At 44.2% G+C, this 13052-nt stretch overlaps 1 protein-coding gene across 1 annotated transcript in view; it reads left to right on the forward strand.

Moving 5' to 3' along the window:
* ADGRV1 (adhesion G protein-coupled receptor V1) overlaps window positions 1–13052 on the forward strand; it is a 732030-nt gene that overhangs the window by 640203 nt on the left and 78775 nt on the right. Inside the window, exon 86 of the mRNA XM_073580638.1 lies at window positions 12163–12341. Coding sequence (XP_073436739.1) covers window positions 12163–12341 — 179 coding nt within the window. The remainder of the gene's footprint in view (window positions 1–12162; window positions 12342–13052) is intronic.

Raw genomic sequence — 13052 nt, forward strand, 5'->3', positions numbered from 1 at the left:
AGTCCGATGGCTCTGGCTGACAGGATGATGTGGGATATTAGGGGTAGTAGTCCGGAGGCTCTGGCTGACGGGATGATGTGGGATTTTAGGGGTAGTAGTCCGGTGGCTCTGATGGAATGATGTGGGATATTAGGGGTAGTAGTCCGGTAGCTCTGGCTGACGGGATGATGTGGGATATTAGGGGTAGTAGTCCGGTAGCTCTGGCTGACGGGATGATGTGGGATATTAGGGGTAGTAGTCCGGTGGCTCTGATGGAATGATGTGGGATATTAGGGGTAGTAGTCCAGTGGCTCTGACGGGATGATGTGGGACATTAGTGGTAGTAGTCTGGTGGCTGTGATGGGATGATGTGGGATATTAGTAGTTCGGTGGCTCTGGCTGACAGGACGATTTGGGATATTAGGGGTAGTAGTCCAGTAGCTCTGGCTGATGGGCTGATGTGGGATATTATAGTGAATGTGGCTATGCGGAGTCGGCGGGGCTGTACACTCAGCTTTATATATATATATAATCATTATAATTTGTTATAACTAACCGTAGTTTGTTACTATGCCCGGGCAGCTCCGGGTTCTTCAGCTAGTATACAATAAAGTCCAAATATTAGACCTGTAACCAGGCCCATATAAAGGGAAAACTCAATGATGGAGTGGATGGGATGAATAAAACTTAAAGACACGAAATGAATAATAAAGGTATAATAGGAATCATAATTTTGTGTTCTTGTGCCACTCCCGATATGCCCGTTTTTACCCACAGCTATCCTTAAAAACACACAGTACATCCTCTGAGCGTGGATCCACCATCACCTTTCTAAAAGGATCAGAGTACAGTATTGGAGAACTTAAGCAGTAAAATAAGCATGTCTTATGTAGAGTTATTTCCAGGTGCATGACACAATGCATCACCCGGACATTAACAATTAGCCAGGATTTTTCAATGAATTTGTAATAATACAGCGGGAAGCCGATGTGTGACGCTTCTGAAGTGACCGCGCACTGAACGCTTTGTGCTAGTCTTTTTTCGCTAACAGAAGTTATTATAGTTTTTTTTACAGTATTATAATTTTATGTCTTTCTGTCTTTCCAAAAAGGAATAAAACGTGCTTATATCTGTGTCGTCAAACCAGTAGTGCAGCTGCTAAATAGCAGAGAAATAAATTCCCCTTCTAAGAACATTATATTTGCGCAAACTGTCTTTTCTGTATACAGTGATGTAAGCCAGTCACACGAGATTGTCATTAGCGAGTCACTCGGAGTTTACCCTGATAACTCGTATTCATATGTGATATGCTAACTCTGCAAAACTCACTTGAAATCAGTTAATTGTGTAAAAATCAGTAACTGGCAGCGCTTTGAACTCAGCACATGTTTGCTCCGTCCAAAGTGCTGCCGGCTTTTGAGCGCAGGTGATTCCTCATGTGTTCATTGAACCGTGCAGATTCACCGCGTCCTATACATTGCAGTGGTGATATTTATCTTGTGGAGACTCGCATCTCTGAAAGATAAATAGACATGCTGCGGTCTGGAAAGACGTGCCGCATGTGCGTCTCTGCAGGTGAGCCCATCCACTACACTATAACATCTGGCCGCTGCGGGTTTGACGCTGCGGATGTACAACCCACAGCATTTACTGACCATGGGAACATACACTTAGTTTGTTTTTTTTCGTGTCTTTGTCAAGTTGCTGGTCCATGGAGTAAAATGCAAGATTCGATTTACCTGTTTCACTCACAAATGTGTATCCCTTTCTTAAAGGGTTAATTTAGGTTTCGTAATACATACTGTAGAGACCCAGCAGTAGCCAAATCTCACAGAAGAGATGTTATAGCTCAACTGGTGAGGTGGATTCGGTAAGCTGTAAGTCTGGATGAAAAACATGGTCAGGAAGTGATGGCCCAGCGAAGCAGGATTTTCCTGGTCGAAATGTAGATTATAGAGGACAGCAACATAAAATGTATGCAGAGGTGTACATAGAACTCATGGGGCCTCATAGCAGAAGTCCTAATTGAGCCCACCACCTAAAAAAATATATATTCGGCGTGGTCCCACAAGAGCATAGTTCACTGTTTTTTAGAACTTGCAAAGTAGTTTTGCTCCTATTAAAGTCTCTAGCGTTTCCACACACCAATATACAGCTCTCATAGCCCCCATAAAGTATGATGCCAGGAAATATGTCCCCCAAAGTATGATACCCCAACATACAGTATGATTACCCTATAGTACTCCCTCCACAAAGTATGACACACCCACAGTTACTCCAACACAGTATGTTTCCCCCACAGTAACCACAATACAGTATAATGGCCCCCACAGTCCCCCTCACACAGTATGAAGGACCCCTACACAGCTCTCCACCCAATAAAATGTCCCCCATAGAGCCCTCCATCCAGGATGCAGATGTAGTTGAAAGTGTTATGCCAGGTGGTAGAGGCCCAGTGCTGACACCAGGTCTGCCTTGACATATGGCCCCCCTAGTGGCCGCATGCTCTGCCAGAATTAGTGGTATGCCACTGGCAGTATGACAGTCAAACCTACAAAACAGGAGAAATCAGAAGAAACTGAGTTAGGTGTGCGGATATTCACAGAAACATTAGATGTACAATCAATTTGTGACTTGCAGCAGACAAATGGTTAATAGCTAAGACTTATACAATCAGCAAACAAGTGGTTAACCGAAGTACAGCAGTGACAATAGGCAAACTTAATGCTTGCAGAGAAGATTACATGCAGTAGCAGAGTTGTAAGTGTAAAAGGCACAGAATTAAGGTACTGTCACACTTAGCGATGTACCAGCGATCCCGACCAGCGATATGACGCGGTCAGGATCGCTGGTACATCGCTAAGTGGTCGCTAGTGAGCTGCCACACAGGAAGATCTCACTAGTGACATCGCTGGGGATGAGGGTCGCTACTTACCTGTCAGACGAGGCGATCCTGCGTCCTCCCGCCCGGCTCCACGCGTCGCTCGTCGTCACAGCAGGAAGCACCGCAGGAAGCTGACAACGAGAAGTGGTCCTGAACGTTCTCGCACGATCAGCGATAACCAGCGGGGGAGCGGGTTTTAGGTAAGTATCACACATAGCGATATTGCTAGCAATATCGTTATAACGTCACAAGTTATAGCGATATTGCTAGCGATATCTCTTAGTGTGACAGGCCCTTTAGGCTATGTGCCCATGTATGCAGAAAATTTCTGCTTCAAAACCGGACTCCTTCCCAGAAAACGCGCGTTTTTGATGTGTTTTTTTCCGCACGTCTTCTAACTCATAGAATATAGTTAAAAACGCAGACTTTTCAGGAAAATTAATGAGCATGCTGTGTTTTTTACCGCAAAGCTTTTTTTTTCGCGGAAAAAAAATGCATCAATGTGCACAAAAAGTGAGGAATTCATTTAAAATGAATGGGATGCTTCTTGTATGCGTTTTTGAAGCGTTTTGACCGGGCCAAATGCTTCAAAAATGCAAAAAAAAAACGTTTACGTGGGCACACAGCCTTAGAGTTCTTTATCAGGCACCTGCTGTGGCAGAGTTGTACTAGTATCAGCAGAGATGAGTTCTTTATTAGATACCTGCAAAGTTGAGAGTACAAAAACATCAAAATTCACAGGTCTGAGTTAGGACATAATGTGCAGATAGCTAAATAGCAGGGTGGAACTTTTAGAAGAGATGATTAGATAGCTGACAGAATAGATAATGAGGCACACTTCTGTAGGACATGTGGCAGCAGAATGCTTTGCTTATTGAATCCTCAAACAGCACATTGCTGTTTGATTCGGCCTTAAAAGTCATTGGGAGATTATGTCAAAGGTTTTGACTGGTTAGCGCTGTATGTATCCTAATACAGAATTGCACAAAGGAAACCAGCCATAGGAGAAAGAACTAAGAACTAAACCAGTACAGATGAGTAAAGAGGAATGTAGTGGTTACCCCTGTTCCTATCCTCGTGTTCCTGCTGCTTAGATACAAATTCAAATATACAGTTACAGTGTCGGAGTGGGGTGCCATGGGTTCACCAGTAACCAACTCCACAACCCCACTTTGCAGCTACATACAAAATTACAGTACATTATCCCGAATCACAAATTTATCTAACAATGAACTGAGTAGATTGTTAAAGGAGTAAGACACCGCCTTTATCTGTACATAGTGATTCAAGTATGTAGTGCCAAGTACTGATCATATAAGAGCAGTGCTCATATAAGAGGGTGATGACCCAATCTTGCATAGGGGCCCACCGGAGGATTTTCCTGTGGACAAGTCCAAGCCTGTACGGTTACTCTACACCTATATATTCAAAAGCTGTCTTTTTTTAATGCGTTTCATTACTGCGGATGAATGCGGCTATGCATGCTGTCTCTCCAAGGGATAACACCTTCCCCTCATCTTGACAGGCTATGGGCACCACTTTTCTATCCTCTCCTAGTACCTCAGGAGCACGGCTAATCATGGGGAAGCTACCACCGGCCATGTCACTGTCAGTTGTGACACTGGTCAGCTGCACGTGACCACCTTACTCATGGTCCTTGTGCCTGTCCCCATCACGCTCAACATGGATTCTTACTCCTTTTAGGAGTAGGAGATTTTCAGCAGCAGCACCCGGCAGTGTGACATGGCTGAGTTTTCCTATACAATGAAACACATCATCATCATGCATAATATTGACATCATTATTATCAACATCTGAATCCGGGACAGGGTTGTCAGTGACTTATTGAGCGACCAATCATCCCAGATTGATCCCCAATAAAACATTTGTGGAGAGTAGTGATGGGCGAACTCCCCGATGATCAGGATCAGCGGGTTCGCTCGAGTTTTTTTGTAAAGTTTGAGCTCAGGGCCGGAGATGATACGAACTTGTGTCCGAACCCCAAACTTGGACTTTACAGATATGGAATGGGGCGGGGGGGGCTGTAAAAGAAAGCATAAAATTGATAATAAACATTATAATTATACTTACCTGTCCAGCGACGCGTCCTCCCGTTCCGCTGTCTCCCGGCTGCATCTACTTCCGGGGCCACTCATTAACTTCCGGCGGTAGTCACTGCACTCCCCAGTTTTCTGCTTTTTCTGGCAGTGTTCATGTGGTGACGTCAGGTTTCACCCCAGTTCATGGCCAGAGCCTGACATCACCGCACGAAAACCACCGGAAAAAGCTGAAGACTGCTAAGTGCAGTGAATACCGCCGGAAGTTAATGAGCGGCCCCAGAAGCAGATGCTCTCAGGATACAGCGGGACGGGAGGACGTGTCGCTGAACAAGTAAGTATAATTATAATGTATATGCAATTGACCAAAGAAAAAAGAAATCCGCACCGCCAAGACACCTTCAATGCCGACATATAATCTGTTTGCAAAAACAGCAGCCAGTCTCTACATCTGGAACATTCGGGTGCTCATCCGAGAAAAAACAGTTTTGAAGCCAACATATATAGAGAGACGAATGGCACTCACCAGGCTGGATTTTAAACTTTATTGGAAAATTTTCAACGGGGGAATGGGAACAGTGGTACAGGAGTTACACTGGGGGGTGCCATTCATCTCTCTATATATGTTGATAATTATAATGTTTATTATTAATTTTATGCTTGGTTTTACAGGCCCTGGACCCAAACTGTAACACGGGTTTCCAATGGAAACTCGTGTTCGGACTTTACAGTTCGGGTTCGCCCATCCCTAGTGGAGAGGTTCTCGGACACCCCAACTTCTCTCCAACCTCTCCCGGCACACCAGTCTTGTAAAACGCAGACCATCGGCAATAGTCTGTGAACGCCCCCAGTCCTGGTGACAGTCAGAGTCTTCCAAGGAATAAGTTCTTCCGGTCCATGTTGGAAGTCTGAAACTTTTTTGTGGTACACTTCAGTGGTCATCTGTTGTTTCCTTATCAGGGCCTATTTGATGGCCTCATAGTTTCCATCTTGTTCTCGAGGGAGAGTAGCACACACTTTGCCTCGTAGCCCAGGTATTAAATATCGAGCAGTAAGCAGTACTCTCTGCAAGCCTTTTCAAATCCCCTTAAAAATGTGTCCAGGTCTCTTTTCCATAACAGGAAAATTCTCCAAATGAGGTTTAAAGGTGTTTGATTTATTGGACTCACCGTTGAGTGGAATACATTACTCCTTCTGGAGTTTGGCTAATGCCAGCTGGTGCTCTCTGTCAGCCTCTTACTCAGGCCGCTGCTCCGCAGCCTCTCGTTCGGCCCTTTGCTCCATAGCCTCTTGCTCTTGGTATTGCCAAGTCAGCTTCAATTGTCCTTCTTGATCGTCTTTGTCAAGTTGCAGTAGGGTCAACTGCAAGTGGGGTCCACGCTACTCTGGTTACAGATGTGGCTTGCATCCCTAGTTGGAACCTCTGCAGCAGCGCCATCCAGTCCTTGGCTCTCCGCCCCTTCATCAGGGCTCGGGTGACAGAATTGTTCCATGTCCTGTTGCACCGGCTCAGCGTTCATTTGCTGCCTATCTTTGTCAGTGGATATGGATCTCATTGCACAGATGGCAGTAGCAGCCACCTTCTTCTGCAGTTTGTAGCCTCTCTCTCCAACTGCACCCATGATTGCCAAACAAAAGACAGGACAGAAAAATAAGAGAGCGGGGAGGGGTGTTGTAATTGCTACACGTACACTAGTGTCCCAGGTATAATTAAACACTGAGTCCAGTCTTCAAAACTCTGCACAGTTTTTAGTGATTGGAATGATTGCTCAAACAAGATCATTAATGCTCTGTATCCCACTGCTTCCACACCAATTTGTCAAGAATAACAGCCGACAGATGACGCAGATCCCACCGCTACCACCAACTTTTCAAGGCACAACACTCTACCGTCTTAAATCGCCAGGACAATTATGCAATTAACAAATGTTTGATGAATGAGGCCATGGCTGTTTTCACCACTAGGCAAAGTCACATCAGGGGAGTCCCCTTGCATCGAGGTTATAGCTTTGCTTCAATATTTACTGTCAACTATGAAATGGCTTATAGATTTTACAATTACATCCTAGACACATAATGAAGACTATAGTGTATTTGGTTGTTTTTGTAAAATTACGTTAACTTTTATTTTTCTATAAGTACCAGATTTAAAAAAAAAATGTTTAGTTAGGCTAATAAAGGATTCATTGAAGACAGACTGAACATATATAACCTGAACTCATTAATAATAATAATTTTTTTTATTTAAATGGCACCAACATATTGTGCAGCACTTTACAACTAAGCAGAATCATGAGCTGACAATAAACACTCTATAAAATATCACATACTGTAATTCAACTGTTACAGGAGGAGTCGGGGCCCTGCTCACAAGCTTACTAATGTCATTATATAGGACATGGTTAATGTCCTGCTCTCTCATGGTTCACTTTTGCTGGCCTCCCTTTGGATCTGGGCAGGGTATTTATACTCACTCCAGACTAGAGGCCCCTATACATTTAGCAATGCACCAGCGATCCCGACCACGATACGACCCGGTCAGGATCGCTGGTGCATCACTAAATTGTCGCTAGTGAGCTGCCAAACAGACAGATCTCACTAGCGATGGTCGGCGGTCATTACTTACCTTTCAGACGCGGCGATCCTGACGTCCTCCGCCCGCGTCCACGCGTCGCTCGTCGGCGCCAGCAGGAAGCGCCCGACGAGAAATGGAGCTGCACTATCTCGCACGATCAGCGGCAGACAGCGGGGGAGCCGGTCGGAGGTAAGTATCACACATAGCGATATTGCTAGCAATATCGCTGCTGCGTCACAAAATCGGTGACGCTTTAGCGATATTGCTAGCGATATCGCTAAGTGTAAAGCCCCCTTAGGATTCCCTGTCAGCTATACTGTTGTTCTGGCTGTGTGTCTGACCCCTTGGTGTGCTTGTATACTGCATTGCTTGATTGCCTCCCATGTATGACCTGGTCTGTCCGCTCACTCTGTTCTCTGTTTCATGTTTTGGAACTATTGTTTTCTCGGATTCTGACCTCCTGGCTTGGCTATTGTTACTCCGTTACAGTTTGTCCCTATTGTACCATCTATTGCCCGTTTTGGTTTAGTGATCTATTGCTACGTCCTGATTATTCATTCTGTCTAACCCTTTGGTACTGTCATGCTATCTCGTGCTTTGACCCCAGCCTGATCTGGTTTACGTCACTGTCTATGCCCCTTGGTAATTTTGTCCCGTAGTTACCCTTCTAGGAGTTTTCCTATAGCTCCTAGCTCTCTGGAGCTTAGGCCATGCCCCCAGTAGTCACGTGCTTAGGTCCTGTTTGTCTGAAGCATGCATCTTCACCGCTGTTGCCCCGCTCCACAGGTATCTTTGGGCACAGTTTGTTTTACTCAAGACATGCGCACTGGCTCAGTGAGTAAGTGCAGTGCGGTATTCCTGACATTATGGCTGACCGTTTCAGTTTTTTTTCTCTCTGAGGGGAAAAAAAAGGGGGTGTTATCCTCATGGATCCCATGCAAGCTTTGGCTGATCTGGTCAAGCACCTGACCAAACGTTCCATAAAATCAATGTGGAACAGCGCATGATGGCCCATACCCAGCAACAGTTGGTGGATACTGTGCAGGGGGCTGTCACTGCAGGAGCTCCTAGTTCTGGGGGTATAGATGTGTCATTAGCTTCCCCCAAATCTCCAGTTAAATTGTCAGACCCTTTCTCAGGGGATAAAAGAGAGTTCAGGTCATTCAGAGAAGGATGCAAGCTTTTTTTTTCTCTAAGGCCCTCCTCCCTGGATGAGTTCCAGAGGGTGGGGGTCATCATTTCCCTACTTCGAGGTGCTCCGCAAGCATAGGCTTTCTCTCTCTCTTCCTCTGCTCCTTAACGGATGTCGGTGACCTTGTTTTTTGAGGCTCTGGGGCACATCTATGAGGAGCCTGATAGAGTGCGTCTGGTGATGAGTGTGACACAGGGGAGGCACTCTGCTGAATGGTTCTGCTCAGAGTTTAGACGTTGGGTAGCCGAAGTATCCTGGAACAACTCCGCCCTGAGGGGGTTGTTCCGCAGGGGCCTGTCGGACCATTTGCAGGACGCTCTGGCATTACATTCTCCTCCTGATACCCTGGAGTACGCCATGATGCAGGCGGTCCATATGGACTGGCGACTCCGTATTAGTGGAATGATACAACAAGAGTCTCCCTTGTACCCCAAATTGTGTGACACTGCACCTGTATCTGAGCCCATGGAGATTGGGTCAGTCTCGTTTAAGGAGAAAGAGAGAAGGCACCATAGAAACAACCTACTATGCTTTTACAGTGGAGCCTTTGGACATTGGAAAAGGAATTGCCCCTCCTGCCCTTCTTCAGTGAAACCATCAGAGAAATGACTGAGTCTGGGCAATAATCGAGGAGGTTGTCAGACTCCCAGGTACATTTTTTCTCGCTTACAAAGATGGTGCTCCAGGTTGAATTGGAACTTGATGGTCATCCTGTTATGACCACCGCCTTTGTTGACTATGGTTCCTCCATTAGTCTGATTGATGCCCAAGTTGTGACTCTTAATAAAATAGGGACAGTGAGGTTGAAAGACCCTGTTAAAATTGTGGCTGTGGATTCATCCCCTCTTACCCGGGATGGAATTTGCTTTATGTCTGAAGTTTTTTATGAAAGTGGGTTCCACTCACGTGGAAAAGTTAAGTTGTTTCATGATGAATAATCTGCCTGCAGAACTGGTATTGAGGATGCCCTGGCTGCAACGCCACAATCCTCTCATTGATTGGGTGAAGGGGGAGATCACCCGATGGGGATGTAAGGATAATGGTCTGTGTTCTAACCCGGTTCCTTTTGTTAATCCGATAAAATCTGTGTCGTCTGTCGGTCTGGAGGGTATTCCGGAGTACCTGAGAGACTTTGAAGACGTATATTCCGAAAGCGAGGCTGAGGCGCTCCAACCACATAGACCTTATGATTGTGCCATTGATTTAGTACCTGGAGGCAAATTACCCAAGGCTCGTTTGTTCGGGCCTGAGCGCCAAGCTATGAAAGAGTACATCAAACAGAGCCTTCGCAAGGGGCATATTCGGCCCTTGGTCTCACCTATGGCAGCGGGGTTTTTCTTTGTAAAGAAAAAAGATGGTGGGTTGCGACCATGCCTCAACTATGATGTCGGCAACAGGGAGTTGTTAGCGTTTAAATTGGCCTTCGAAAAATGGAGGCATTTTTTGGAGGGGGCTGCTTATCCCATTACGGTCATCACTGATCATAAAAACCTGGCCGATATTGAGTCCGCTAAGAGATTAACCCCCAGACAGGCTCTGTGGGCACTTTTTTTTCTCGATTTCATTTTACCATCACGTTCTGAAAAATGTAAAGGTGGATGCCTTATCCCGAAGTTTTGATTCTGTGTCCCCTTCAGAACCTCCTTCCTCCATTCTTCAACCGAGAGTGGTTGTAGCCGAAGTCTCCTCTGAGTTACAGAGAGAGATTCTGGAAGCACAAGCACAAGCTCATCATTTCCAAAATATGCTTGCAATCATTGAATTGAGATTTTATTGCTTCAGTGGATAAAGTTAGGGTTGCACGGTGAGAAGTCATGTGGCCAAATACATTTGTGTGACTTTTATGGCTTTTGATGTAAAAATTCCAGACTTGACTTATGTCTTGCATATAACTTACATACATTGGAAGAAACTTGCAACCTATATTGACCTCTATGAGTGTTTGCAGATCAGTTTACAATTCCATTGTTATTAGAAGCTCCTAGAACAAGACTCAGAGTTGGCTAAACATTCAGAATACCAGCAATGTGCACATTTTCTAAAATTATTATGATTCTAGGAAAATGAGTACAAAGCAATATTTTTATGGATGAGAAATTTCCACTCAAATACAAAAACTGTGGCAAAACTGTGAAGACATGTTGAAAGTTTTTGACCAGATCGGCAACTATTCTCCCATAAGAGGTTACAGACTTTTATATAAGCTGATGGTCTTCCAGAACAGGGAGCTGCACCATATTGATTTCTCTTGTTTAGCCAATTCAGGATGTTCTCATGTTGGAAATCCACTTACCATGCCTCAGAATGCTCTAATAAGGGGTCATCTACACTGGAGAACCCCTTTATCCCATGATCGTTACTGTAGTCCTGGTCGGAGAAGGCAAGTCGATAAAGATTCTGATCTAAACATAGGCCAATGTGTTTTCCTGATAAACCCCATTCATTCTTTTTATATTTTTACCATTTCTGAATTTAAATTTACAGTGGGTAAAAAAGTATTTAGTGTATTTAGTCAGCCATCAATTGTGTAAGTTCTCCCACTTAAAAAGATGAGAGAGGCCTGTAATTGACATCATCGGTAGACCACAACTATGAGAGTCAAAATGAGAAAACAAATCCAGAAAATCACCTTGTCTGATTTGTCAAGATTTATTTTTCAAATTATGGTTGAAAATATGTCTGTGGTCACCTAAAAACATGCAAGATTTCTGGCTCTCACAGACCTGCAACTTCTTATTTAAAAGGCTCATCTGTCCTCCACTCATTGCCTGTAGTAATGGCTCCTGTTTGAACTTGTTATGAAGACCAAAGAGCCGTCAAAGGACACCAGAAACAAAATTGTAGCCCTGCACCAGGCTGGGAAGACTGAATCTGCAATAAGCAAGCAGCTTGGTGTGTAATCAACTGTGGGACCAATAATAAGAAATTGGAAGACATACAAGACCACTGATAATCTCCCTTGATCTGGGGCTCCACGCAAGATCTCACCCTGTGGGGTCAAAATGATCACAAGAATGGTGAGCAAAAATCCCAGAACCACACGGGGGGACCTAGTGAATGACCTGCATAGAGCTGGGATCACCGTAACAAAGGCTACCATCAGTAACACACTATGCCGCCAGGGACTCAGATGCTGCAGTGCCAGACATGTCCCCCTGCTTTGGCCAGTACATGTTTGGGCCCGTTTGAAGTTTGCTAGAGAGCATTTGGATTATCCAGAAGAGTTTTGGGAGAATTTCATATGGTCTGATGAAACCAAAATCAGACAAGGTGATTTTCTGGATTTGTTTTCTCATTTTGACTCTCATAGTTGTGGTCTACCTATGATGTCAATCACAGGCCTCTCTCATCTTTTTAAGTGGGAGAACTTGCACAATTGGTGGCTGACTAAATACTTTTTTCCCCACTGTATAAATATAAAGTATTACAGTATGTATTTTATTGTTTATTGTATGTTATCACTTTTATTTTATAGGCAATTAATTTCTGGTATGTTCTAGTGATGAACGACGAACACGCAGAACGACGGCATCTCCTCTTCTTTGTAGTGGGATGGGGGCTTCCGGCAGTTGTTGTTGTCCTGCACCTGGTTATTCTCAAAAGTATCTACCATAAACACATAACTGAGATTTATGGATTGGTCCATGGAGACATGTAAGTTCTTTGAAATATTTATTTTTCTCATTAGTGTTCAGTTTAATGCAATCCTAAAATATTTTACTGCAACAGAATCACAATAAAATGGGTTTTGTGCTCTCCATCAAAGGGAGGGATGTCCATATGTTAAGGCTGTGTGCCCACGATGAGTTTATGATGCTGCATATTTTTGCTGCTTCAAAACGCAGCGTCTTACAGGTCCTGCAAAGTGGATGGGATTTATAGAAACCTCCTGCCCCCACTGGGCTTCGTTTTTACTCAGCGTAAACTGAGCTATGGTTTCAAACGTGCAGAATGTCAATTTCCCTTGTGGGTGCGCTGCGTTTTATGTGCAGATTTTCCCTATAGACTTGCATTAGATGCTGAAGATCCGTAGCTAAAAAACGCACATGCATTTTTAGGGCAATTCTGCAGTGGATACACATCTGCACATGACTATCAATAAAGTTTTGTCAAATTCAAATATCAGGAAGTATCAAAAATAAAGCAGCTTTATTTAAAACATGACATAACAAAAAGATAAAAACTGCAGCGTCAAAAGCGCGATAAAAACAAATGTAAAAAAAAGCATTCAAAAACGCAATGAAGAAATGCAAGTAACCTAATTTATGTAATATTTGTAGTAATGGTGCAAGAAATCTGCAATATGAAAAACTTGCAAAAAGCTCATCGTGCAACGTAGCCTGACAAATTGCTATAAGTTCATGG

The sequence above is a fragment of the Dendrobates tinctorius genome, unplaced genomic scaffold (assembly GCF_039654945.1).
Source record: "Dendrobates tinctorius isolate UK_male_01 unplaced genomic scaffold, ASM3965494v1 ptg000003l, whole genome shotgun sequence".
Taxonomy (NCBI): domain Eukaryota; kingdom Metazoa; phylum Chordata; class Amphibia; order Anura; family Dendrobatidae; genus Dendrobates; species Dendrobates tinctorius.